At 45.0% G+C, this 27,757-nt stretch overlaps 2 protein-coding genes and 1 pseudogene across 2 annotated transcripts in view; all 3 read right to left on the bottom strand.

The window, feature by feature from the left end:
• The window catches only part of LOC132885528 (obscurin-like), a 607,458-nt gene that overhangs the window by 101,824 nt on the left and 477,877 nt on the right, over nucleotides 1–27,757 (bottom strand). The gene's annotated exons all lie outside the window — the stretch shown is intronic.
• LOC132873148 (uncharacterized) lies at nucleotides 188–2,758 on the bottom strand. The gene is made up of 2 exons (XM_060908474.1): nucleotides 2,319–2,758; nucleotides 188–881 (listed from the first exon to the last, which is right to left on the bottom strand). Exons 1-2 carry the CDS (start codon nucleotides 2,545–2,547, stop codon nucleotides 232–234), a joined length of 879 nt encoding a protein of 292 aa, XP_060764457.1. The 5' UTR covers nucleotides 2,548–2,758; the 3' UTR covers nucleotides 188–231.
• LOC132897916 (U2 spliceosomal RNA) lies at nucleotides 5,472–5,595 on the bottom strand (annotated as a pseudogene).

The raw sequence follows: 27,757 nt of genomic DNA, 5'->3' as shown, positions 1-27,757 counted from the left end.
CAAGACAAAGCATTATATTCATACTTTTATACTCTTAAATGAAAAACAAAAAGATGATACAAGGCGGAAAAAATGCCCACACGAGTACAACACGTCTTAAAAGGTGCAAAAAAAGTAAAAAAAAAATTAAACATGGGTATAAACATGCAGTAAAATGGTATAAGTGGTACATGGTTTTCACTCAATAAAATTTACAGTTATATATATTAAAATTAATAAAATTAACAAAATTTACAGATGCCCATAACTGAGATATGGCATGCCATCCTGTGTGTCACTGTAGTATGAGGTCCCGTGACGTGGTGTGCTGTAATATAAGGAGGCATGGTGTGGTGTGCTGTGCTGTGGTGAATGAAGCCTCCTGTGGCTGGAGCCACTGACCATGTGCTGCACCAGCATTTCAACTGATGTGGCCATGCGGTTCATGGCGCCGACGAACTCACGGTCAGTCTCCTCCAGCCGCTGGAACATTCGACGCTTTAGCTCCAGTTCCTCCTGAGCAATGACAAGTGGTGATATCTTCCTCTTCAGCCGGTCTGTGCGGTGCGACTCCATCATTGTGGCCAGTTGAGTGCGACACCTCGCAACCGTCTGCCCACTCAGCACCTGGCTACCCACCTCATCCTCATCCTCATCACAGTCAGCGCCACCTTCTGTCGTGGAGCTTGATGTGGAGCTTGTTGCCTCAGAAGGTCGGTCCGCACGAAGGTCTGCTGTCTCTATTCCTCCAGGAAGGGAGCAGGTGCCAGCCAATCCCCCCCAAATGGCCTCACACAATTCAAAGAAGAGGAGAACCACTCGGCCGCAACCACTCCTTCGCCCAGCATCCACAGCCCGTCTGTACTTCGTGCGTATAGCCTTAAGCTTCGATGTCACTTGAGCTGAGAATACAGGACAAGACACAAAACATCAACATCTGAAATATAACAAAATGTTCTGAGTGAATAATTCTGCACAGATTGTATTACACTACAGCATTTTTTTAGGTGAGCGAAAGTGTTGGAACATGTTTAATGTTGACCAGTTTTGTTGAGTTTAAGGTTGATTTTTCAAATATTAAGTAGTCTGCATGACTTACCAACCTTTTGGCCTAGGTTTAAACCCATAACGACTCTGCATCTCTTGTCAGAGGATAAAAAAACGACATTAAAGAAGGCCAAAAAGTAGGAAAGTCATGCAGACTATTTTAAATTTGAAAAATCAACCTTACACTCAACAACTGGTCAACATGAAACACCCATAACCCAATACTTTTGCTCACCTAAAATGCTGCAGTGTAATACAAACAGTGATTAAGTCCAAGATTGGTTAACATATCTAGACGTAAATGCCAGGAAATAAAAGCTGACATTCTGAACTACTGTCTCATTATCTTCTTTTGGTCTTGAACCCAAATGTCTTCAGTGAACGACAAAAACAAGAGAATTTGCCGAGTTGTTCTTTTGGAGGGGACTGTACATTTGGGCATTTCGCTTACACATATCATCTACGGAGTTTTGGCGCGCTCAACCAGATATATTTGAAAACGCCGTCCAAAGGGGAGATTTTGCAAATGGATTTATTTTGACCCATTTGACTACGTTAACACCTATATGGATTTAAAAAATCGTTTTGCAGAATCTTCTCTTTGGACTACTATTTAAAAATATCCACTGGAGGTCACTAGACTCCGTTTAGTAGCTTATAAACGAAATGCTCTGCCTTTTCACCGTCTCTGGTTAAACTCCTCAAGCAATCGCATATACAATAAAGTAATGATGGGAATTTCGGCTCTTTTTCGGGAGCCGGCTCTTTTGGCTCTTCTTACTATAAGGAGCCGGCTCTTTCGGCTCCCAAACGGCTCCCGAGATTTTATTTTTGATTTAATTGCTGCAATTAACTAGTTAAGGACAAAAACTAATTCGGCTCCCCAACTCGGCTCCCACCGAAGAGCCGGCTGCCGTCGTTCACTTCGAAGAGCCGGCTCTTTGAACCGGATCGTTCGCGACCGACACATCACTACAATAGAGCAGCTATATTTAATAACTACAGCATTAACAATGATTTGAGGACTTCTCATTTATTTTTTGAAGAACAACAGCGTAAACAATGAACAGCTGTGTACCATAGCACGTAGCATGACAACATTGCCGTTCTGCGAGGTGAAGAGTGTACCGAACACGTGATCCTTCTAGCATAAACACGAAGGCCATACGCGGTGTAAAAAAGGCGTCATTGTAGTACCAGTACCGCCGATAACAGACTGGCATACTTCATTTTTTACAACGACATTTCATATTTACTTCAATTTTAAACAAAGACATATTTCAAATGCTTACCTTTTGAGATCTCCTCCTTCGCGTGAGGGAAGTCTTTCCCACTTGCGCGGGCATCCTCTGGCGAGGGGTAGTGGTCCAAAAAACGGCCCCGTATGTCCCCATATTTTGTTTGGACACTTTCCCAGTCCACACCCTGACCCGACACCGTTGTTTTATAATCCAATGTTACGTTTAGTAACAATTGGACCTCGTCGTCCGTCCATGAAAAAAAGGTCTTTAGGCTTGCCATCCTTCTACTTGCAAGTGGTGAGCCTTGCGCATGCCCTTTAAATGCACTGGGATCATGTTACGCGCCGTCTGAAATGCACTGGGATCATGTTACGTGCCGTCTAAAGTCATGTGATTAGCGTATCCGTGTATTGGCGTTGCTGTGTGCACGGCTAACGGTTTTAGTGTATACGCGAATCGTTTTAAGAACGTTAATCTGATGATCCGCTGATTCGACGTAATGTAAACGTAGCCAAAGTTTGTGGACACTGATTTCAATGCTACCACCCCCATGCTTCACGCTTGGGATATTGTTCTGTGAATTAAAATGTCTTACATATAGGGCTAATCATTATGGCCAAACAGTTCAGTTATTGTTTAATCTTACCAGAGAACACTTCTCCAAAATTTACAACACTGTCTGGCTGTTTTTTTGCTGGCCTTAGAGTACGGGCTTCTCCCTTGTGTGACAGTCTTTCAGTCCATGATGATGTAGGACTCTTAATGACAGCTCTATTTTACATAATTTAATACCTAATGTGGCGGCACGGTGGTGTAGTGGTGAGTGCTGTCGCCTCACAGCAAGAAGGTCCGGGTTCGAGGCCCGTGGCCGGCGAGGGCCTTTCTGTGTGGAGTTTGCATGTTCTCCCCGTGTCTGTGTGGGTTTCCTCCGGGTGCTCCAGTTTCCCCCACAGTCCAAAGACATGCAGGTTAGGTTAACTGGTGACTCTAAATTGACCGTGAATGTGAGTGGTTGTCTGTGTCTATGTGTCAGCCCTGTGATGACCTGGCGACTTGTCCAGGGTGTACCCCGCCTTTTGCCCGTAGTCAGCTGGGATAGGCTCCAGCTTGCCTGCGACCCTGTAGAACAGGATAAAGCAGCTAGAGATAATGAATGAATACCTAATGTCTGAACCTCCTTTAATAGTTCCTTTGTTGCTGTCTTGGGTTTCAGTTGAACCTTTTGGACCAATGTTTGTTCATCCCTGGGAGTTAAAATGTGTGCCTCTTTCTTGAATGATGCAGTGTCTATGTGGTCCCAGTACTTTTTCTGTATTGTACTGTATTGCATTGTACTGTATTATGCTCCTAAGGACAAACCAAACTTGTGCATTCCCAGTAACCCCTAATTATGACAACTGGACAAACAGAAGCTTCTCAAATTCATTACATCAATTTCTGGAACCTTCCAGACTATTTACAGAAACTGTTAACTTGGTGTCAATAATGTTCGGCTCACTGGAATGCTTATATAGTAAATTTCAGCAGAAATAAATATGTCTTTAATCATTTGTTTTAAAATGACCTCTGATGTAAACAGAAGTAGATGGCCTCATTGAGCTACCAAAAGAAATGTATAGTAACCTGAAATGTGTGGAGCTGTGAGATTGAATAGTGTAGGTTGTATAGGGAAGCTTTTGACCCCAACTTAAACGATTATAGGTCGCTATTATAATTTGATATAGCTTTTATTTCGCTTTTTGTATCTAAAGTGATTTGGTTATCTAAAACTCCTGCTTTTCTGTTTGTTTGGGAGATCAGACTTATGGGTATTGTAGTAATGTGAGAGCACAGTATTGCATAGACTCCAGAGACCGTCCCTAAAGCCTTGGGCATAACTGATAATCTTTGCACTTTTCGCATTTCAAACATTTCAAAACATACCCATATTTCTGAATGGCTGACAAGGATTCTGGGTATTAAAGTACATGCAACGGCAACATTATAAACTGAATAATATTAATTAGATGAATGTATTATTATTATTAGCGGCATGGTGGTGTAGTGTTTAGCACTGTCGCCTCACAGCAAGAAGGTCCGGGTTCGAGCCCCGTGGCCGGCGAGGGCCTTTCTGTGCGGAGTTTGCATGTTCTCCCCGTGTCTGCGTGGGTTTCCTCTGGATGCTCCGGTTTCCCCCACAGTCCAAAGACATGCAGGTTAGGTTAACTGGTGACTCTAAATTGAGCGTAGGTGTGAATGTGAGTGTGAATGGTTGTCTGTGTCTCTGTGTCAGCCCTGTGATGACCTGGCGACTTGTCCAGGGTGTACCCTGCCTTTCGCCCGTAGTCAGCTGGGATAGGCTCCAGCTTGCCTGCGATCCTGTAGAAGAACAGGATAAAGCGGCTACAGATAATGAGATGAGATTATTATTATTATTATTATTATTATGAAGCACTTTACACGGTCCCATTTTGGCCTGTTGTGTAAAATGTCCACTCAATACAAATGAACAAAAAATTGGAAAAATCCAAGTGTAATTGACTTCCAGTCAGTCATTGAAATTGAGCATAAGTTTTACGTTTTAAATAAAGCCAATCAGCACTAATTAAACCTCAATCATGTCTGATCATGAAGAGGAGAACACAACAAAAGAGCTGCTGTTGTTTGGAAAAATGTTGTTTATTTCTGTAAATTTCAGGCATCATGCTTAAAAAATACAAGCTTAAAATTAATTATATATTGCTTAAATTACTTAACTATTAAATCTAAGAAATGCCAATCAATGCATTAACATATTATTGAACAATTATGAATTAAAATGTCAATTAAATTAAAACGTAAAGTAATGTTTCATAAAAAACAGGTCATGTATATTATGAATAAAAATGTACTGTGTCCATTTTTGCAGAGTATTTGACATTCTTTGATTTTCTTTGACGAGTGTATGGAGGTTTGCTTTATTGCTAAATCTTATTTTGTTTGCAAACAATGTTGTAAGGAAACCAGCTAGAACATGAGATGAACACGTACAGTATGTGACAGCAAAGATTTCCTCCTGCAACACAGCTCCTGCTCAAGTGACTGGAATCAGTCCAGGATTTTTTTTTTATGATGGACACAAAAAGAAAAGAGGAAAGCACAGAGAGGTGCGACAAAAACTTAGAGAAAGGAAAACAAAAGTTCTACTTCCAACCATTATTCTCTCAAATGTTCAATTGATGAAAGGAAAAGTGGATGAGCGTCAAAGAAACACTAATTGTTTGTACAAATACGAAGCTTGTGTTGTCAGATATTAAACTGATAAGAACAGATACTACACTTGATCTTAGCCAAAAGGCCGAGAAGCGATAACTTGCTGTATTTAATGGCTTTAAATATACCACTTCCAAATATTAAAATCCAGAAAGGTAAACACAGCTAGACTCCACCCCCAACAGCTGGATCCTTTTGAACAGAGACGTCACCGTGTGTGTGTGTGTGTGGTGGTGGGGTGTGTGTGTGTGGTGGGTGGGTGTGTGTGGGGGGGTCCATGCTACACTACCATCACATGCCTGCACTGTCTAACACTACTGATTAATTACCTTACTCACGCCATACATTCATTTTGTAAATATTTCTATTTTCCTTAAATAAATTAATTAAGATCTTCAGTCTCTGTCCTTGTCCTTCTTCCTTTGTTGTGATCTATGAATCAGTCGGAACACTCAGTAATAATAATATAAAATGAGGTCCTACCGAATAGTGGAGCTTCCATTCACATGAAAACAAACATGCAACAGATGATGCACTTTGATGTGTTACAATTTCAGTTTTATCACGAGAAGATAAATTTCTCCAAACTCACATGTATAATATTATTCTTTTTCTTACTGTAAACTACAGTGTGCTTTAGGGATTTATTGCAAAATGTTCTGAAACCAAAAGAAACTGTGCAAGCAGACCACAGTACGTGCGCTTGCAGTGCTGTGTGTCGGACAGAGTGATTAGCAACACTGGGGCTCCGCAAGGGACTGTCCTTTCTCCTTTCCTTTTCACTCTCTACACCACTGATTTCAACTACTGCACGGAGACCTGCCACCTCCAGAAATGTTCTGATGACTCTGCAGGGGTTGGATGTATTACCGGTGGTGATGAGAGCGAGTACAGGATGGCGGTGGACAACTTTGTCACGTGGAGCAGGAAGAACCACCTACAGCTCAATGTGTCAAAGGAACTGGTGGTCGATCTGAAGAGAATCAGGGCTCCGGTGAGCCCTGTTAGCATCCAAGGGGTCAGTGTGGGCGTGGTGGAGGAATATAAGTACCTGGGGGTGTACTTGGATAATAAACTGGACTGGTCCAAAAACGTGGACACTGGATACAAAAAGGGCCAGAGCCGTCTCTATTTTCTGAGACGGCTGAGGTCCTTCAACATCTGCCAAACGATGCTGCGGATGTTCTATAAGTCTGTGGTGGCCAGTGCCATCCTGTACGCTGTCGTCTGGTGGGGCAGCGGCTTGAAGGTGAAGGACACTAACAGACTCAATAAGATCATCAGGAAGGCTGGCCATGTTGTAGGCATGGAACTGGTGTGAAGGAAATTTAGTGAATAAACATTTCTATTCTCTGTGTTGAGCTCAAGTGGCCTAGTGTACTGAGAAAAGTTGTTTTCCCACATGCTGTAATCACCTTTCTGTGCCCTTGGCTGGTGATAAGCAGGGTGTCTGAGTTCTCCTAAACCACGTCCGTCTGCACATCCCAGAGCACGCCAGGTGCACGCTTTAACAAAGCTTCATAGAAAATCTTGAGCCAATCACGTACACATGCAAGCAGTAAGCGAATGTCTTTAGAGTATAATAGATAACAGCCACTAAGACACAACTCAGAGTGCACTCTCGACATCACCGGAGGTGGTGTCTTCTTCTTCTTTTCCTGTTTTATATCTCTCTTTAATGTATGTAATCTACTATAATAAATTACTGGAAAGACAACTGCTAAGTGTTCTGAAGGGTTTATTAGAAGTTTCCATTGCACTGGACTCTCTGACAGTGGTGTTGGAGAAGAGGACACTGTCCAAAATAAAAACAAACAATCTTAGACTGTCCTTCCCACCCTCTACATGAGGAGCTGATCAGCCACAGGAGCACATTCAGTAAACGGCTGATTCTTCCATGCTGCACAACTGACAGACACAGGAAATCATTCCTACCTGCTGCAGTCAAGCTGTACAATGCCACTGTATAACTGTGGTGTACTGTCTTACCATGTATACTGTATCCTTAACTCAGGTGCAATATATCTCATCTCATCTCTAGCCGCTTTAACCTGTCCTATAGGGTCACAGGCAAGCTGGAGCCTATCCCAGCTGACTATGGGCGAAAGGCGGGGTACACCCTGGACAAGTCGCCAGGTCATCACACGGCTGGCACATAAACACAGACAACCATTCACACTCACATTCACACCTACGGTCAATTTAGAGTCACCAGTTAACCTAACCTGAATGTCTTTGGACTGTGGGGGAAACCGGAGCACCCAGAGGAAACCCACGTGGACACGGGGAGAACATGCAAACTCCACACAGAAAGGCCCTCGCCGGCCACGGGGCTCGAACCCGGACCTTCTTGCTGTGAGGCGACAGCGCTAACCACTACACCACCGTGCCGCCCTGGTGCAATATACGTATTTTTTTTTTTGCGGTCCAAATCCTGCGCTCTGATTGGCTGGGTTCACAACTGGCCTACGATACGGACCCCAGTTACGGACCCCGGTTACGGACCTCTGGCGACTTGCTCGTTCACAACAACAATAAACATAGTAGCATTTTTTGTCAACATGTATCTTTTTTTATAAGATTTATTTATAAGATTATCAAAATTCTTATAAATGTTTGCCAGCATTTCTCAGTATAATAGCATTAATTTTACAGCATGGATAGCAATAATGACAGTGTTCACAGCAAAAGTGAGTTTTACTCAACTGAGGAAGAAGAAATAAAATAAAACATTCAGGAGAAAGCTAAAACCTGTAATTTGCGAACATGAACAAAAACATGGCTGAATCCTGAATGACTCCTATTTGTATAAATAGGGGACTACATAGGCGGCAAAATGTAGTTTATTTCCTGCCATGGAAGTGCACTTGTGTACCGAGGAGGAAGCCATTTGCATTACAGCCGTGAATGAGGATTCAAAATGGCGGCTCGGCTCGGTTTCCCCTTTCGGGCGCTCTCGTTTTCTGTTAGAATTTGGTAAAGAAAAAAATAAATATATTATTTACCAGCTTAAGGTCAGTCTGTATGGTGAAATACTGTGACCTCGGCCTTGAATACTGACCTCGGTCCAGAGGGCCTCGCTCAGTACTTTCAAGACCTCGGTCACGGTATTTCACCATATGGACCTCCCAGCTGGTAAATAACATATGTATATAGGAATCATTGTATAGAAAATCACTTTATTTTGCTTTTACGTAAGTTATTGAACTTATTTCAGTTTTATTTATTCTTTTTTTAAGACTAGTTTATCTTGTATTTTTAGACATGTTTCCTTCTTCTTGGATTCAGGAGTTTGGGTGCAAATGTGAATTTCCCTCCGGGGATTAATAAAGTGATTCTGATTCTAAAACATGATTCATGAAAACACTGAGTGGATTCAGATCCCGAAGGATTTCGCAGTGATTTCAAAATCAGCGTCACTATTTAGAGTTAAATTCCTACAACTCATCATTTCTATTAATTCATTTCCCCCCGTTTTCTTTCTCTTTCAGCTTGTGGCTTTTCTTGTGAAAGATTTCTTCGCTTTTCTCTCGCTCTTTCACCGCTTCTTTCCTTTCCTTCCTCTGGCAAAACTCTCTCTCTCTCTCTCTCCCCGGGTTTCACTCCATCTTTCTCTCCTTGGTGAGCTTGTTCTGGCCTCTGTGTATTACAGTGTGTAAAGTGATGATGGTGTTGTTGCGCTGTTTGAGTTGCTCTCGGTGGAAAAACCCGATAAATATGAAACTATCTGCAGACACCAATCAGTGATGTCGGCGCGCTCGCGCTTCGAGTTCCGGCCAAAATCAAACAGCCAATCAGAATCGCGAGGGGCGGGGCCGGACACGGCTGGGATCCCTGTGTGTCCATGAAAAATCAACTCGATGGGTTTCCATAGTTTCTTCAGTCTGGAGCTCCGCTAGAATTTCCTGCACTTCTTTGTTCCGCCACCATGTCTCCTTGTCTTCCTTCCTCCTTCCCGATGGCCGCCTTCCTTGCTGCCTCTTTCATGAACAGATTCATGAACCAAAAGACTAATCTATCTTTTCTCTGTTCCTGCTTTTGTGTTCTTGCTTCTTTCTCTAAACTAAAACATTAGGTGTAGAACTCCATACTCACTCCTGGGGACTCGAGCCCATGCATTCTAAGGCTCAGATAGCGAAGCACAAGCTGGAATGGTTTAATTATCGAGCCAGAAAAATGACGTCATCTCACCTTGCTCTGTCTTGCAGTTCCACTCGCTAGGCAGGTTTTCCTTTCGTTTTCTGCTGGCTTTGAGCTGGAGGGGGGCGGAGTCCGACATGTTTGTCCACACGAAAAGTAGGCTAGACACGCCCACAGGTGGTCACGTGGTATTGTTACTCACTTGCTTTGGCAATCTCCAGAATGGTCCAATGCACACAGGACACATGGTGTGGAGCAGCAGTGAAACATCTCAAACTCCAACAGCAACACAAATAGAACATTTGGCCCAAAATTCAACTTCACTAATATGTCCAAAACACTTATGGCGGGTTGTGAGTGAGGCTTAAGGCTCACTATTGCACTAGTAAAGCACTAGTGGCACCGAACCTCCACTGAGTCTCAGGATTTTCATCCTTTTTGCATCTTGATTACTGTTAACAATTTTCACTAAACTATCAAATAAAATATCCAGGTCAGGGAGCACAGCACTGGACTCAAAGCTTTTGTCTTATGGCCCTTTTCCACTACCCTTTTTCAGCTCACTTCAGCCCGACACGGCTCGCGTTTCGACTACCTCAGAGCAGCACGACTCAGCTCGCTTCAGCCTTACTTAGCACCCAAAACTCGCACGGTTTTGGAGTGGGGCTGAAGCGAGCCAAACCGAGCCGAGTGGGGCTAGGGGCGTGAGGAGACACTCCCCTGTGCACTGAGTGGTGAGGAGGAGTGTCCTCACATGCCCACACACGCCCCGCGAGCACGCTGGGATCTGTAAACACCATAAACCCGGAAGAAGAAGAATTACGAGAATTATGAAGCCTTATGCGCCTCGCCTCATCTATACACTCTGGCCAGTATCTGTTGGCGTTGTCGGTGACAACAAGCCACAGCACCAAGACCAGCAACACTAACAACTCCATGTTTATTGTTTACTATCTGGGTCGTGAGACTACCGCTTAAAAGATAACTGATGACACTGTTTGCGCCGCCTAACGACATCACGTGACGTCCACCCACTTTCGCTAACTCCACCCAATGTGTCCACCCACTTCCAGCCAGCACGGTTCAGCGCAGTTGTAGTCGAAATGCAACCCCAACAGCCCCACTCAGCTCGACTCAGCCCAACTCAGCACGGCACGGCTCAGCCCAACTCAGCTGCGTTGGTAGTGGAAAAGCGGCATTACTGGGCTTCAGTTTCTGATTAATTCTACAGTGGATATAAAAAGTATATACACCCTGTTAAAATGCTAAGTTTTTTCTGATTTAAAAAAAAATGATGATGGATTCTCGTCGAGGGCGATGTATGAGTGTCCTGCGACTGATGAGGTTTTTTTTCGTGGGAGTGGAGACCAATCCTTGAAAGGTCCGATTACAGGTTCTACAAATGTAAAGTATTGATGCGGCTGTGTTGGTGGAGTTGGTCTTCTTTCTGGCCCTTTGATCTTTAAGGTGTTTTGTTCTGCTTTCCTCAAACGTCCGTACCCCTTTAAGGCAGGTGCTGCACCATGTGGTACATTCTTGGGCAGTTGGTTCCCAGGCGTTAGGGCAGATTCCACATGCCTTTTTTTTCTGATTTAAAAAAAATGAGACCATGATAAATAATTTCAATAACCTGTACCAAGGGTGTAGGTTTGATACTAGCATTGGTGGGAACATAAACCCAGTGCCAACCCCCAGTGGCACCAACTTCAGGTCAACATTAGAGGGTCACAATATTTTGCTCCGTTGTGTTCCACCAAAAGAGTATCAATCATCTCTCTAAAGTCAAGACTTTTAAAATTTGAAGTTCAGAACTATAGTAAATCCTGAATAATAATGTACAATTAATTTGATTAATTGCAAATCTTGCATGTGGTGATTAATTCATCTCATCTCATCATCTCTAGCCACTTTATCCTGTTCGACAGGGTCGCAGGCAAGTTGGAGCCTATCCCAGCTGACTACAGGCGAGGTACACCCTGGACAAGTCGCCAGGTCATCACAGGGCCGACACATAGACAACCATTCACACTCACACCTATGGTCAATTTAGAGTCACCAGTTAACCTAACCTGCATGTCTTTGGACTGTCAGGGAAACCGGAGCGCCCGGAGGAAACCCACGCAGACAGCATGCAAACTCCACACAGAAAGGCCCTCGCCGGCCACGGGGCTCGAACCTGGACCTTCTTGCTGTGAGGCGACAGAGCTAACCACTACACCACCGTGCTGCCCCTGCTAACAGACATATTCGATAAAAATATTCAATGTACTGTCTTTTCAGTACACACAGTTATTTAGAGATGAAAGTGGAGCAAAGAAAAAAATCTTGAACTTTTGAAAGTCAAACTAAGATGGGGGCAACGTCCCCCCAAAAAATTTAATAACATAACACGTAAAACCCTGAATTCTAGTGCATTTTAGTACTTACCGATATTTTCACTGAAACAAGTTATAACTTTTAAGCCTTTTTCTTTCATGTACTTTAATGATTAACATGTCAAAAATATTAAATTTAATTCCCCTAGTTAATGAGTAATTTTCAGGAGTGCATTGTTCTAAATTCAGAATTTTTAGTATTGGATGTCAAAACTTATATAAAGTGATGCTGTCACATCTTATGTGCAATACTATATGTTTAGAAAATAATAATTCAACTGATATTAAATAGTTCACACTTTCATGAAACTGAATTGATTCAATATCAAAACAGTCTTATTAAACAGATATATATTTATTGTAACAGTAAACTCATTCAGAACAGAACAGATAAATCAGCCACATTATCTTATAAAATTGAGCTTATTCAACACAAACTATTATCAAAAAGAATATGTTCTTATTGTCATGCCACTTTAAAGATTTCAAACTATTAATAATGCACTAAAACTTAAATGGTTTGAACTGTGTATATATATATGTGTGTGTGTGTGTGTGTGTGTGTGTGTGTGTGTGTGTGTGTGTGTGTGTGAGTGAGACATGGAATGCACTGCAAAGTTCATAGTTTTGTAAAAACCAAAGAAGACAGTCTGCTAGGGTAAGGGAAAACCAGCTGTGAAATGGACACCACTAAATCTAGACCTTCTTCTTCTTCGGTTGTTCCACAGTCTTATAGCTGTTTGTTTTCTCTTGCGCTTTCCCCAAAAGGTTCGTTCCATAGACATGGCATTTGTGACTGTTGTGTCGCGAGCAGGGGTGAAAGTAGTTTTCAGTTCTTACCGGTACTACAATCTCCAGTGCGTCACTTTATCGTTTTCTTAAAACTCGTTTTACCCGGGGGGTTTTTCCACAGGCGTTTTACACCTTTTTCATGAGATAGATAACTTCTTAATATTCTTAACTAGGGCCTACCTTGTTGTACCTATGTACAAAAAAAGACATTACAAAATATTTCAGTTTGTAAATATTTTACTGTGAGAACTTTCTTGTCAGTACATTTAATTTGGAACTTGACTGAAAAATGCAAAATGATGGATTCCCTCCATGAGAACAAAAAATTTTTTAAAAATTCCAAACAGGGCTGAAGTAGTTGTCCTCTTCAGGGTGCTGGCAAGCCATGCCACATGTGGAATGTGCTGCTCTTCTCCCTTTGGCCAGCCACGTCTTTACATATGACAAAGGATTCCACTGGTTGGTTGGTGGGCCGACTGTACTTATGAAGAGGAGGTTTGCTGTATTTTTGGTCGTGAGGTTGCTCCTGTACTCAGTAATGATATTGTTCATAGTGCTGAACCCCCTCTCACAGTCTGCATTACTTGCTGAGAGGGTGTCTACTGCTATGCACAACTTTTTCATGTTGCTTGGAATGCTGATTAATTTCATTGACACAATTTTCTATCAAAGACGAGACTTGGCTGACTAACTGCTGAGCAGGCAGCATGAGCCCTGCATGAGATGGAGACGGAATTGAAGCTCCAAAAATGCACCAACAGAAAGACCAAAATATGGGAGACATTTGCAGAAGTTTTGAGAACGGATTACCATACTTGCTGGTGTTTAGTACCATTATTTTCCTAATTATTATTTTTGCGGCTCGAATGGGTGGATTTGAAAGCGTCGGTCGATGCACAGCACTGCAAAAGGAAGCTGCTGCTGACGCGTCACAAATCCTATGACTTTTTAAACACGCTACTCTTCATCAGAGCTGGTCAAAAATGGTATATTGTGGGTAGATGTGTTTTCATCTCAAACAGCGAACGTTACTAATTTTATGTGGGTTTTTTTTTTTAGTCAGCATAAACCCTCTCTCTTACAGGTGCGAAGCACTGGCCCTAAATCTTTTGACGGTGCTTAGCACTGCCTCGCACCGGTCTACTTTCACCCCTGGTCGCGAGAGAACTCTTGAGCAAACTTTATTAGATGTGGAGACATGGACAGTGGTAGGGAATGTTCTGCCATGAATGATAATAAAGAAGCCTCTGGTATGATTTCCTATCAAGAAAACTAATGATTGGTTTTGCTGGTTGAGCAAGAAGCAGCACTGTGAACATTCTCAGAAGGCATCACGCAAGCAGTACTGGTGGCTCCTTTCTCCATTGCATTTACATTGTGAAATACTGCAGGAAGAGTCTGGTTTGTTCTCTTCAGTCTACGAGCTTCAATGTGCTTCTTACGCTTACTGTGGCTTAGGAGGTCTTTCTTCCCAGATGACTCATATTTAAGCAGGTCATTACACCTGTCAAAACAAAAAAATGGAAAAAATGTACAGTGGGGCAAAAAAGTATTTAGTCAGTCACAAATTGTGCAAGTTCTCCCACTTAAAAAGATGAGAGAGGCCTGTAATTTTCATCATAGGTATACCTCAAATATAAGAGACAAAATGAGAAAAAAAAAATCCAGAAAATCACATTGTCTGATTTTTAAAGAATTAATTTGCAAATTATGGTGGAAAGTAAGTATTTGGTCAAAAACAAAAGTTCATCTCAATACTTTGTTATATACCCCTTGTTGGCAATGACAGAGGTCAAACATTTTCTGTAAGTCTTCACAAGGTTTTCACACACTGTTGCTGGTATTTTGACCCATTCCTCCATGCAGATCTCCTCTAGAGCAGTGATGTTTTGGGGCTGTCGCTGGGCAACACGGACTTTCAACTCCCTCCAAAGATTTTCTATGGGGTTGAGATCTGGAGACTGGCTAGGCCACTCCAGGACCTTGAAATGCTTCTTACGAAGCCACTCCTTCATTGCCCAGGCGGTGTGTTTGGGATCATTGTCATGCTGAAAGACCCAGCCACGTTTCATCTTCAATGCCCTTGCTGATGGAAGGAGGTTTTCACTCAAAATCTCATGATACATGGCCCCATTCATTCTTTCCTTTACACGGATCAGTCGTCCTGGTCCCTTTGCAGAAAAACAGCCCCAAAGCATGATGTTTCCACCCCCATGCTTCACAGTAGGTATGGTGTTCTTTGGATGCAACTCAGCATTCTTTCTCCTCCAAACACAACAAGTTGAGTTTTTACCAAAAAGTTCTATTTTGGTTTCATCTGACCATATGACATTCTCCCAATCCTCTTCTGGATCATCCAAATGCTCTCTAGCAAACTTCAGACGGGCCTGGACATGTACTGGCTTAAGCAGGGGGACACGTCTGGCACTGCAGGATTTGAGTCCCTGGCGGCGTAGTGTGTTACTGATGGTAGCTTTTGTTACTTTGGTCCCAGCTCTCTGCAGGTCATTCACTAGGTCCCCCTGTGTGGTTCTGGGATTTTTGGTCACCGTTCTTGTGATCATTTTGACCCCATGGGGTGAGAGCTTGCGTGGAGCCCCAGGTCGAGGGAGATTATCAGTGGTCTTGTATGTCTTCCATTTTCTAATAATTGCTCCCACAGTTGATTTCTTCACACCAAGCTGCTTACCTATTGCAGACTCAGTCTTCCCAGCCTGGTGCAGGTCTACAATTTTGTTTCTGGTGTCCTTTGACACAGTGGCGGCTCCTGAATTTTTTTTCAGGGGGGGCAATTTTCCCCCGTTATGTCTACACGGACCATAAATGTCCACAGGACTGAAGTAAATTGACCTAGGTAGCAAGTCAATTGGCCGAACTTGTTTTTGCCTGGTAAATTCAGATATCATCTCATCTCATTATCTCTAGCCGCTTTATCCTTCTACAGGGTCGCAGGCAAGCTGGAGCCTATCCCAGCTGACTACGGGCGAAAGGCGGGGTACACCCTGGACAAGTCGCCAGGTCATCACAGGGCTGACACATAGACACAGACAACCATTCACACTCACATTCACACCTACAGTCAATTTAGAGTCACCAGTTAACCTAACCTGCATGCCTTTGGACTGTGGGGGAAACCGGAGCCATTGTTAAACTGCCATTGGTAAAACAACTGCCATTGGTAACACATACACACACACAAAAAAAAAAAAACCTTTTGCCTAGTAAATTCAAATATCAGATATCACTGTACCATCTGCTGTGCTACTTCCAGGGTGGAAGAGAACGCAAGGGTAGCAAAAAAGAGCATTGACTACATCACAGCCAGCTAGCCAAGTTTTCCGGTGGCACCAGTTCTTGTTAAAACCTCTTGAGTAGGTCTTCTCCCCCTTTGTAGACACTTGCTTGATGTTTAAATTCGGTCTAGGAGGTCCTAGCTGTTTGATTGCCGTTTTTTCCTCATTGGTACGACGACTAAGGGAACTTCTTTCAGAGACACTATCGTATTGTTGCACTCAACACTCACCATCTTCTTCATAGAATGTTCACACATTTCCCACGCAAGGTGCGTTTTCCAGCCCAAAATTATGTTCAAAGCCCGCCAAAATGCACTTAAAACTGCCCAATCTGGCAACACTTGCGCGGCGCAACAGGCGTATGACGAAAGCACGCTGCTTGTGCGAGCACATAAAACCTAATAGAAAATGCATTGGGAGCATGATTTTTTGAAAAAAACGTACGTACCATTACTGTCAATGGGAGATTTTGGGGCAAATCTGAACCTGACAGAAATCGCACCAAAAGGGCGTGGCTACACCAGGCACGACCTTAGCCTGATTGGACGATGACATTACTGTTGCCGTGGTAGTAGGAGTAGATAAAAAAAAAAACCTCCCTGTTTGGGAGTGCGTCGCCCAAATCGCCCCTATTAACGAGCCGCCAGTGCTTTGACAGCTCTTTGGTCTTGGCCATAGTGGAGTTTGGAGTGTGACTGTTTGAGGTTGTGGACAGGTGTCTTTTATACTGATAACGAGTTCAAACAGGTCCCATTAATACAGGTAACGAGTGGAGGACAGAGGAGCCTCTTAAAGAAGTTGTTACAGGTCTGTGAGAGCCAGAAATCTTGCTTGTTTGTAGGTGACCAAATACTTATTTTACCAAGGAATTTACCAGTTAATTCATTAAAAATCCTACAATGTGATTTCCTGGATTCTTTCCCCCCATTCTGTCTCTCATACAACCCCGATTCCAAAAAAGTTGGGATAAAGTACAAATTGTAAATAAAAATGGAATGCAATGATGTGGAAGTTTCAAAATTCCATATTTTATTCAGAATAGAACATAGATGACATATCAAATGTTTAAACTGAGAAAATTTATCATTTAAAGAGAAAAATTAGGTGATTTTAAATTTCATGACAACACCTCTCAAAAAAGTTGGGACAAGGCCATGTTTACCACTGTGAGACATCCCCTTTTCTTTTTACAACAGTCTGTAAACGTCTGGGGACTGAGGAGACAAGTTGCTCAAGTTTAGGGATAGGAATGTTAACCCATTCTTGTCTAATGTAGGATTCTAGTTGCTCAACTGTCTTAGGTCTTTTTTGTCGTATCTTCCGTTTTATGATGCGCCAAATGTTTTCTATGGGTGAAAGATCTGGACTGCAGGCTGGCCAGTTCAGTACCTGGACCCTTCTTCTATGCAGCCATGTTGCTGTAATTGATGCAGTATGTGGTTTGGCATTGTCATATTGGAAAATGCAAGGTCTTCCCTGAAAGAGACGTCGTCTGGATGGGAGCATATGTTGCTCTAGAACCTGGATATACCTTTCAGCATTGATGGTGTCTTTCCAGATGTGTAAGCTGCCCATGCCACACGCACTAATGCAACCCCATACCATCAGAGATGCAGGCTTCTGAACTGAGCGCCGATAACAACTTGGGTCGTCCTTCTCCTCTTTAGTCCGAATGACACAGCGTCCCTGATTTCCATAAAGAACTTCAAATTTTGATTCGTCTGACCACAGAACAGCTTTCCACTTTGCCACAGTCCATTTTAAATGAGCCTTGGCCCAGAGAAGATGTCTGCGCTTCTGGATCATGTTTAGATATGGCTTCTTCTTTGAACTATAGAGTTTTAGCTGGCAACGGCGGATGGCACGGTGAATTGTGTTCACAGATAATGTTCTCTGGAAATATTCCTGAGCCCATTTTGTGATTTCCAATACAGAAGCATGCCTGTATGTGATGCAGTGCCGTCTAAGGGCCCGAAGATCACGGGCGCCCAGTATGGTTTTCCGGCCTTGACCCTTATGCACAGAGATTCTTCCAGATTCTCTGAATCTTTTGATGATATTATGCACTGTAGATGATATGTTCAAACTCTTTGCAATGTTACACTGTCGAACTCCTTTCTGATATTGCTCCACTATTTGTCAGTGCAGAATTAGGGGGATTGGTGATCCTCTTCCCATCTTTACTTTTGAGAGCTGCTGCCACTCCAAGATGCTCTTTTTATACCTAGTCATGTTAATGACCTATTGCCAATTGACCTAATGAGTTGCAATATGATTCTCCAGCTGTTCCTTTTTTGGACCTTTAACTTTTCCAGCCTCTTATTGCCCCTCTCCCAACTTTGAGATGTGTTGCTGTCATGAAATTTCAAATGAGCCGATATTTGGCATGAAATTTCAAAATGTCTCACTTTCGACATTTGATATGTTGTCTATGTTTTTTTGTGAATACAATATCAGTTTTTGAGATTTGTAAATTATTGCATTCCATTTTTATTTACAATTTGTACTTTGTCCCAACTTTTTTGGAATCGGGGTTGTAGTTGAAGTGTACCTATGATGAAAATTACAGGCCTCTCATCTTTTTAAGTGGGAGAACTTGCACAATTGGTGGCTAACTAAATACTTTTTTGCCCCACTGTATATTTTTTTCCATTTTTTGTTTTGACAGGTGTAATGACCTGCTTAAATATGAGTCATCTGGGAAGAAAGACCTCCTAAGCCACAGTAAGCATAAGAAGCACATTGAAGCTCGTAGACTGAAGAGAACAAACCAGACTCTTCCTGCAGTATTTCACAATGTAAATGCAATGGAGAAAGGAGCCACCAGTACTGCTTGTGTGATGCCTTCTGAGAATGTTCACAGTGCTGCTTCTTGCTCAGCCAGCAAAACCAATCATTAGTTTTCTTGATAGGAAATCATACCGGAGGCTTCTTTATTATCATTCATGGCAGAACATTCCCTACCACTGTCCATGTCTCCACATCTAATAAAGTTTGCTTTTCAAGTGTGCCAAGATAAGACTCCAGGTGACACTGACGGAATCCAAAGACCTAATGGTGAGCAAGAATGCCCCAGCCATCATAGCAGGCCGCAAATGGAGACCAGTGCAAGCAGTTGAGGAGGCAGTGGCAGCCCTCAAGCATGCAGACATCGTGGGATATGTTCAGCATGGAAGAGGAGGTCTGGGTTTAACTGCTCAGCGTCCAGCCTGGAGCAAGGCCTCAGCTGCTGAAAGGAGGAGGATGATCATGGATGAGGTGAAAAACCAGGAGGAAGGCATCAGGAGGGCCAAGATGGTGGCACTTGGTAAGCAGGGAAAGTGGACTAAGTGGGACAGTGTGGAGGGAAGGAAGTTGAGCTGGAAAGACCTATGGAGTATGGAGTCAAAGCGAATCAGCTTCATAATCAGGGCAACCTACGATGTTCTCCACACACCCATAAATCTCCAGCAGTGGCAAGGAGAAGATCCAGCCTGTGTACTCTGCTCCAAGCCGGCATCCCTTAGGCATATTCTCACTGGTTGTAAAGTGAGTCTTGCCCAGGGGCGTTATACCTGGCGTCACAACCAGGTGTTGAAGAACCTTGCTGCCACTTTGGAGTACAGACGAACAATAGCCAACTCAGCAACATCTGTAGGATCCAACTCCCTGCCAGCCATTGCATTTGTGTGGGAGGGGGCAAAGGAAAATTACAGCGCACCTGCAACTGCAGAGCATTGCCAGTTACGCATAGCCTGTGACTGGAAAATGCTGGCAGATGTTGGTCAATGCCTTGCCTTTCCTCCTGAGATCGCTGCCACTACTCTTAGGCCTGACTTGGTATTTTGGTCACCATCTGCTAAGAAGGTCTATATCATTGAACTCACTGTGCCCTGGGAGGAGTCCATAGAAGAGGCATATGAAAGGAAACACCTACGATATGCTGACCTTGCTGCGGAGGCACAGCAGCATGGCTGGAGGACGGAGGTGTGCCCTGTGGAGGTGGGTTGCAGAGGCTTTGTGGCGTCATCCACCACCAGGCTGCTCAAGGACATGGGAGTAAGAGGCCATGCCCTACGTCATGCCATCAAAGTGCTGTCAGGAGCAGCTGAAGTTAGTAGCCACTGGCTTTGGCTGAAGCACAAGGACACCTGTTGGGCATCAAGTGGCAGCCAGGGATGACACAGAGGGGGGTACTTCAGGGACGCCTGGGGTTACCGTTGAGCCTTCCGGAGGCGTCGTGGGCTTAAATCAACGAAACGCTGATGAAGGGGGTGCCCACTTGATAACTCCTCTGTGTCATTTCCGTTGGCAAGTCTTAGTACACGCTGGCACATAAAGGATAATTCCAACTCGTCCTGTGTTTCTTCAATCAATCTCACACTTAAAATGTTAATATTTAGAGGTATACAAATTCATAAATGACTCATTAAATATAGCTAATCAATTATATCCCAATAAATGGCATACTAATAAATTATAATAGCATTTATATTGAGTGTGTGGTTCATTTTTTATTTTTACTAACATTGACACTTCAATACGCCGATACGGTTTACAATATCACGCACGCTCACTGATAACTACTTTTATTTGCGGTCATTATCAGTCACATCAAATCAATAAGAATTCAATCACAATTTTCTAAATCTCAACATGGATCTCAAGTACAACAAATTAAGAATAAGAAAAAATTACTTACCACGTGTATAATGCATATCCTGGCCTGTCTACTTTCCTTACATAATCCAATAAAAAGTCACCGTTTGCATCTTTCTCCTCCAGCCACAACCATTTGAACTTGTTCTTTACCTTTCCTTCTATGCCATGGATATCCGCCGACCTGTCAACTTCATCTCATCTCATTATCTCTCACCGCTTTATCCTGTTCTACAGGGTCGCAGGCAAGCTGGAGCCTATCCCAGCTGACTACGGGCGAAAGGCGGGGTACACCCTGGACAAGTTGCCAGGACTTGTCAACTTGTTTGTACATTATTATTGCTGAATCGGTAAACACATTTCAATAGAGAAGGCTCTTCAATTGTCTCGCTCAATAGAAAGGTACACAAAAGAAAGACCACATTTTCTAAAGCACGATATCATGATAAAATCTTGTTCACATGATATGAGGTATGTATACAAGCATATAAGGTCTCGTACACACCAGCAAGCATTGCGAGACTACAAAATGGTGGCGCCCTGTTGCCGAACGTAAACAAGCCGCGCGATTGCAAAACCGAATTTCTATGAAACGGAACGCGAAAAATCCAAAAAATAAATTTCTCCATTCGGAAAACTGGAGATTTTCAAGAGTTTTGTCAAATATCTGGATTTCCGGGTAAATCTGGAAGACTTTCATCTATAGTTGTTGTATGTTCATGTTAAGAAGTAATGACATGGAAAATATGATATTTAGCCGTAAGTAAGTAATGAAGTGCATAGTTTTGTAATCTAGTCTTGCTAATCGCTTTGCACACGTGTGTGCAGGCTGTTTTTTTTTTTTTTTCACCTGCTCTCCGAGTGCAGTGCATCGTTGTGGATTCCACTGTCGTCGCTGCCACGTGATCCTCCGTCTTCCATGGACTGATAGGTTCCCGTCAAGGGAGTGGTAGGACTGGACCATTGTGAACTGTCTTTGAATTGGAACAAGGAACTATTTTTTTCTACACACACACACACACACACACACACACACACACACACACACACACACACACACCTTTTTTTCAACTCAATTCTTTTCACACATTTTTTTGAGATCTCAAATCTTAAGGACTTTTACATGTTTTTCCTTTTGGGGTTGTTGGATCCAACATAGGCTTATTGGGTTAATGATCTACACTGATATTTCATATTATACTGTGTCTGTTTTACATGGTTGTACAGACGTTTCATGATCTGCATTGATGTTTCATATTATACAGTACCTGTTTACAGGGATTTCTTGAAGGTACACAATACACACTGACAGTTCAAACCAAATGATTTCAGTTTAGTTAACAGTTTTACATTACACAACACCCACTTTTATTTTATACATACTGAACTGAGATGTACTGACCTGCATTTTACATTTATAATACAGAACCCTTTTTTTCTATATAACCTGATTGGTGTGCATGTGTGGGTTGGAACGGCATAATACATTAATTAGTATTCACTCCCGCAGTCCTCCTGTGCGAACCTTAGGATAAAGCAAGTAGACCTGACTATTAGATAGAGCTGGGCGATAAATCGATTTTATCGATTAATTCGAATTTACAGTTAAGGACAATGTGTTTTTATGAAAATCGTTTTTCTCTCAGTTTTAACTTCCACCACCGACGCTCCCCTCTGCGCATGTGCAGAACGGATCGGGCACTGACGCTATCGCCCTCCTCCCGCACGCTTGTTGTAGACATGCAAACAGCAGGCAGCGATTGGAGGAAAGCCGGAACTTGTGCCCAAGAGAGGAGCAACTTCCGCCGTGATCTGGAATTGGCTCGGTTTTGCAGCGTTGGACGCAGACTAAACAAGTCCTTGTTGTAAGGTGCGTTTGAAAACGGTCGCTTCCAAAGGAAGCAGCATGACGAATTTATTCCAACCCCTTAACCAGAAGCATGCAACGGAGCGGGAGAAGCGCTGCTCCCAGCGGAATCAACACAGCCCCGGACACATTTCCCCCCGCGCGCCATCCACAGCACAGCGAGCAGCCGCCCCGGACACATTTCCCCCCACGCACCATCCACAGCACAGCGAGCAGCCACCCCGGACACATTTCCCCCCGCGCGCCATCCACAGCACAGCGAGCAGCCGCCCCGGACACATTTCCCCCCACGCACCATCCACAGCACAGCGAGCAGCCACCCCGGACACATTTCCCCCCGCGCGCCATCCACAGCACAGCGAGCAGCCACCCCGGACACATTTCCCCCCGCGCGCCATCCACAGCACAGCGAGCAGCCGCCCCGGACACATTTCCCCCCGCGCGCCTGAGGATCAGAATTAGGGTGACCACCGACATGAGTCTGTAAGTTAGGACACTTGTGTCCAAAAGTGAGGACAAAGGCCCTAAAGTTAGGACACCATCGCGTTACGGGGGGGGGGGGGTAAGAAAAACTTATAAAAATATGACAAATTTCTCCACAAAGGAATACTCTTCATAGAGGTCATCCATTTCCACATCCACTCTGCATGCCTTCACTGCTTCACAGAACTGATCAAAGGGGACTGCATGTTTCAGACTTAACTTGCTCACCTGGCTGTGGAAGCTCTGTTCAGAGAAGTCATATCTGTCTTGGAGATATTTGAGTGCCCTTTCGTAGACCACAACAAACTCAGCCTTGCATCTCTTGCTCAGATGTGGAGTGAGCTCTTTCAGCTTATTGTTCACAGTGAATCCGAAGTAGCTGTCTCGTTGTCTCCTCTCCAGCTGGTTCTGTAAATTGGTCATCAGGTGGTAGACAGAGGTGATGCAGAAGGATTTCCCTTCAAGTGCCTGAATGCACTCACTGAATAGCACCAATACATGGCTGAGGAAAAAAAAGTACAGCTCATGCAGTGACTGCTCTTCATCTCCGAAGCACTCCCACAGGACTTTTGGACATGCATCCTCTCCCAGGCTCCTGAAGTAGCTTGAGAGTGGTCCCCAGTACGTCACAATCTTGTCCACAGATGGCAGTAGAGATAGCCACTGTGTCATCACATGTCGCACAATGTTGCATCGATCCATTTCGAGGAACTCGCAAAATTCCTGAAGGTGCGCTGTCCTTGTGGCAGAGGTGCTGAAATGGCTGTAGATTTTGAGGACAACATTTTCCACGTCCACACTCATTTTTGCTGTTGCGAATTTACTGGTATTGTGCAACAGATGTGTGAGGCAGTTGGCAGAACGAATGCCTTCATTTGCGTCATTTAGTTTCTGAAACACACTGTTATGCTTCCCGTAATTAACGCTGGCATTATCTGCTGTGTAAGCCGACACTTTGTTCAAATCCAGACCAGCGGATTCCAGCTTGCTCATTATTTGGTTGGCTATAGCTGCAGATGTCTCGTCACTGTCATTATAAAAATCCATCAGGACGTGTTGGACTCCCAGTTCGAAGTGGAAATATCTGAGAACTATAGGGAAACACTTGATTGCGCCCTTGTTCGAGGCATCTGAGGCGAGAGAAAAATGCAGATCGTTTTCTTTTATGTAGTCGATGTGGGTGCGTGTGGAATATGGGGCTAACACATTCGAGCACAGCGCTTGTGCTTTCGTTCTGCCCAATGTCAATCCATTGGCCACTGCTGAATCACTATATACCTGCCTGTCAACTTTTGCAGAGCAGTCTAAACTCCTGTACGAGTGATGGTGTTTAATGGTGTGGAACAATTAGTCAGCTCAGCAGCAGTGCTTTTGTCATCGATTGGGGTTGGTAGAGCTGGGGCAAAAAAATGATGCTAAAGATGACTGTCCAGCACTGCTGGCATTCTCTCTGTGGCGGTCTGTGTCCGTGTGTCTGTCTATCGCACCTTTCCCTCTGCTCCCCACATCAATGTCAATGCGACAGAGCTTGCAGAAGGCGAAGTGTTCTCCTTTTTGGCTCTTGCCGACAAAACGATGCTCTAAGCACCAAGCATTTTTAAAGGATGTCTTTGGTTTCGGCATGAGTATTGTTCAACAGCATGCGCGCCAACATTCATAGGTTTTTCCCTACAAACATTCGCACTGCACGCGCAGCTCGGAGGAGCAAAAATCAGTCAATTGCGCGAGCGCAGCTTTTGAGTGACAGCAGCTTCCAGCCAATCAGAGGCTGCAGTGGCTCCATCAGCTGCGCGCGCAGCGCGAATGTTTGTATTGAGGTATTTCACTCACGTGACCAAGTCATGTGACATTGCCATTTTGGACGGCACGGCTCGAATCAGTTTGAATGCGAGGAAGGCGACAAACGAAAAACATAAAAGAAAAAGGAGCGAGATGCAGAAAACACCTTCACTATCCAGCGACGTAGGGCATTTACAGGGCGAGCAGAGGGAGAGGTATTTGCAAAAATTGAGGTTAGCAGGCTTAGAGAACGATGTTTATCTGCTTCCACCAGGATTGTTCACTGACAGCTAAGGTTTGTTCACATTTTCATTTACTTTCGGTCCTCAGGATAAACAAAATGTTATTAAATGTCATTGAAATAACTTCTTAGTCTGTTGAGACATGGCCCGTTATAAGTTTTTCCTTTACTGTATTTACTAGTTTACTGAGCGCGCTCCGGGGCTGGCTGTCTAGCTAGCGCTCCGGGGCTAGCTAGCTCCGGGGCTGGCTGGCTGGCTAGCGCTCCGGGGCTGGCTGGCTGGCTAGCGCTCCGGGGCTGGCTGGCTGGCTAGCGCTCCGGGGCTAGCTAGCTCCGGGGCTGGCTGGCTGGCTAGCGCTCCGGGGCTAGCTAGCTCCGGGGCTGGCTGGCTAGCTAGCGCTCCGGGGCTGGCTAGCTCCGGGGCTGGCTGGCTAGCTAGCGCTCCGGGGCTGGCTGGCTCCGGGGCTGGCTGGCTGGCTAGCGCTCCGGGGCTGGCTGGCTCCGGGGCTGGCTGGCTGGCTAGCGCTCCGGGGCTGGCTGGCTCCGGGGCTGGCTGGCTGGCTAGCGCTCCGGGGCTGGCTGGCTCCGGGGCTGGCTGGCTGGCTAGCTCCGGGGCTGGCTGGCTGGCTAGCGCTCCGGGGCTGGCTGGCTCCGGGGCTGGCTGGCTGGCTGGCTAGCGCTCCAGGGCTAGCTAGCTCCGGGGCTGGCTGGCTGGCTGGCTAGCTCCGGGGCTGGCTGGCTGGCTGGCTGGCTAGCTCCGGGGCTGGCTGGCTGGCTAGCTAGCACTCCGGGGCTAGCTAGCTCCAGGGCTGGCTGGCTGGCTGGCTAGCTAGCACTCCGGGGCTAGCTAGCTCCGGGGCTGGCAGGCTGGCTAGCTCCGGGGCTGGCTAGCTCCGGGGCTGGCTGGCTGGCTAGCTCCGGGGCTGGCTAGCTCCGGGGCTGGCTGGCTGGCTAGCTCCGGGGCTGGCTAGCTCCGGGGCTGGCTGGCTGGCTAGCTCCGGGGCTAGCTAGCTCCGGGGCTGGCAGGCTGGCTAGCTCCGGGGCTAGCTAGCTCCGGGGCTGGCAGGCTGGCTAGCTCCGGGGCTAGCTAGCTCCGGGGCTGGCCGGCTGGCTAGCTCCGGGGCTAGCTAGCTCCGGGGCTGGCCGGCTGGCTAGCTCCGGGGCTAGCTAGCTCCGGGGCTGGCTAGCTCCAGGGCTGGCTGGCTGGCTCCGGGGCTGGCTAGCTCCGGGGCTGGCTGGCTGGCTAGCGCTTCGGGGCTAGCTAGCTCCGGGGCAGGCTGGCTAGCTCCGGGGCTAGCTAGCTCCGGGGCTGGCTGGCTAGCTCCGGGGCTGGCTAGCTCCAGGGCTGGCTGGCTAGCTCCGGGGCTGGCTGGCTAGCTCCGGGGCTGGCTAGCTAGCTCCGGGGCTGGCTGGCTAGCTCCGGGGCTGGCTGGCTAGCTCCGGGGCTAGCTAGCTCCGGGGCTGGCTGGCTAGCTCCGGGGCTAGCTAGCTCCGGGGCTGGCTGGCTAGCTCCGGGGCTAGCTAGCTCCGGGGCTGGCTGGCTAGCTCCGGGGCTGGCTGGCTCAGTAAACCAGTAAATCCAGTAAAGGAAAAACTTGAGATTGAAAGGTTTTAACAGTCATCCAAATGACTGAACGTAAACATTGCTACAGTAACATACCAGCTACTGTTGTTGACATTAGCTAGCTTGCCGTCCAAAATGGCGGACACCGGGGCGTCACGTGACCCTGTGACGTCAGGTGAAATACCTCAATAGGAGAAATCCCTGTAGGCTATCTTTGCCTGTATGTCATCGCAGAATAGCAAGTGTAAATAATGGGCGGGGATTTGTGACGATTGATGCAACGGTGGCGGCTGAGGGTCCGAAATGAGGACAGAATGTAAAAGGTGAGGACGCGTGACAGACGTCCGGACAGACAGCTCTAAAACCGGACTGTCCGGACGAATGGTCACCCTAAAGAATGCGGCGCAGCGGAAGCAGTCACACATGCTATCGCGATGTTTATTGCAAAAGACATGGTGCCCATACATACGGTGGAAAAGTCGGGATTTTTTCCCCCTGTTTTGTCAGTTTTATCAAAAAGGACACAATTTTATTTATTATTATTTATTATTTTTTTCGTGCGCTCTGATTGGCTGGCGAGCGGGTCTGTATCCTACAGTACGGACCCCGGTTACGGACCTCTGGCGACTCGTTCATTCACAACAACAACAAACCTTTATCTTTTTTAATATACAAGATTTATTTATAAGTATCAAAAATCTTATAAATTTTTGCCAGCATTTCTCAGTATAATAGCATTAATTTTACAGCATGGATAGCGATAACGACAGTGTTCACAGCGAAAGCGAGTTTTACTCCCCTGAGGAAGAAGAAATAAAATAAAACATTCAGGAGAAAGCTAAAACCTGTAATTTGCTAACACCGAGCAAAAACATGGCTGAATCCTGAATGACTCCTATTTGTATAAATAGGGGACTACATAGGCGGCAAAATGTAGCTTTTTTCCTGCCATGGAAGTGCACTTGTATAGTGAGGAGGAAGCCATTTGCATTACAGCCGTGAATGAGGATTCAAAGTGGCGGCTCGGCTCGGTTTTTCCATTTCGGGCGCTCTCGTTTTCTGTTAGAATTTGGTAAAGAAAAAAATA

This window comes from Neoarius graeffei, chromosome 1, assembly GCF_027579695.1.
Source record: "Neoarius graeffei isolate fNeoGra1 chromosome 1, fNeoGra1.pri, whole genome shotgun sequence".
Taxonomy (NCBI): domain Eukaryota; kingdom Metazoa; phylum Chordata; class Actinopteri; order Siluriformes; family Ariidae; genus Neoarius; species Neoarius graeffei.
The sequence above is the reverse complement of the archived record's forward strand: the minus strand, read 5'-3'. Positions and strand labels throughout refer to the sequence as shown.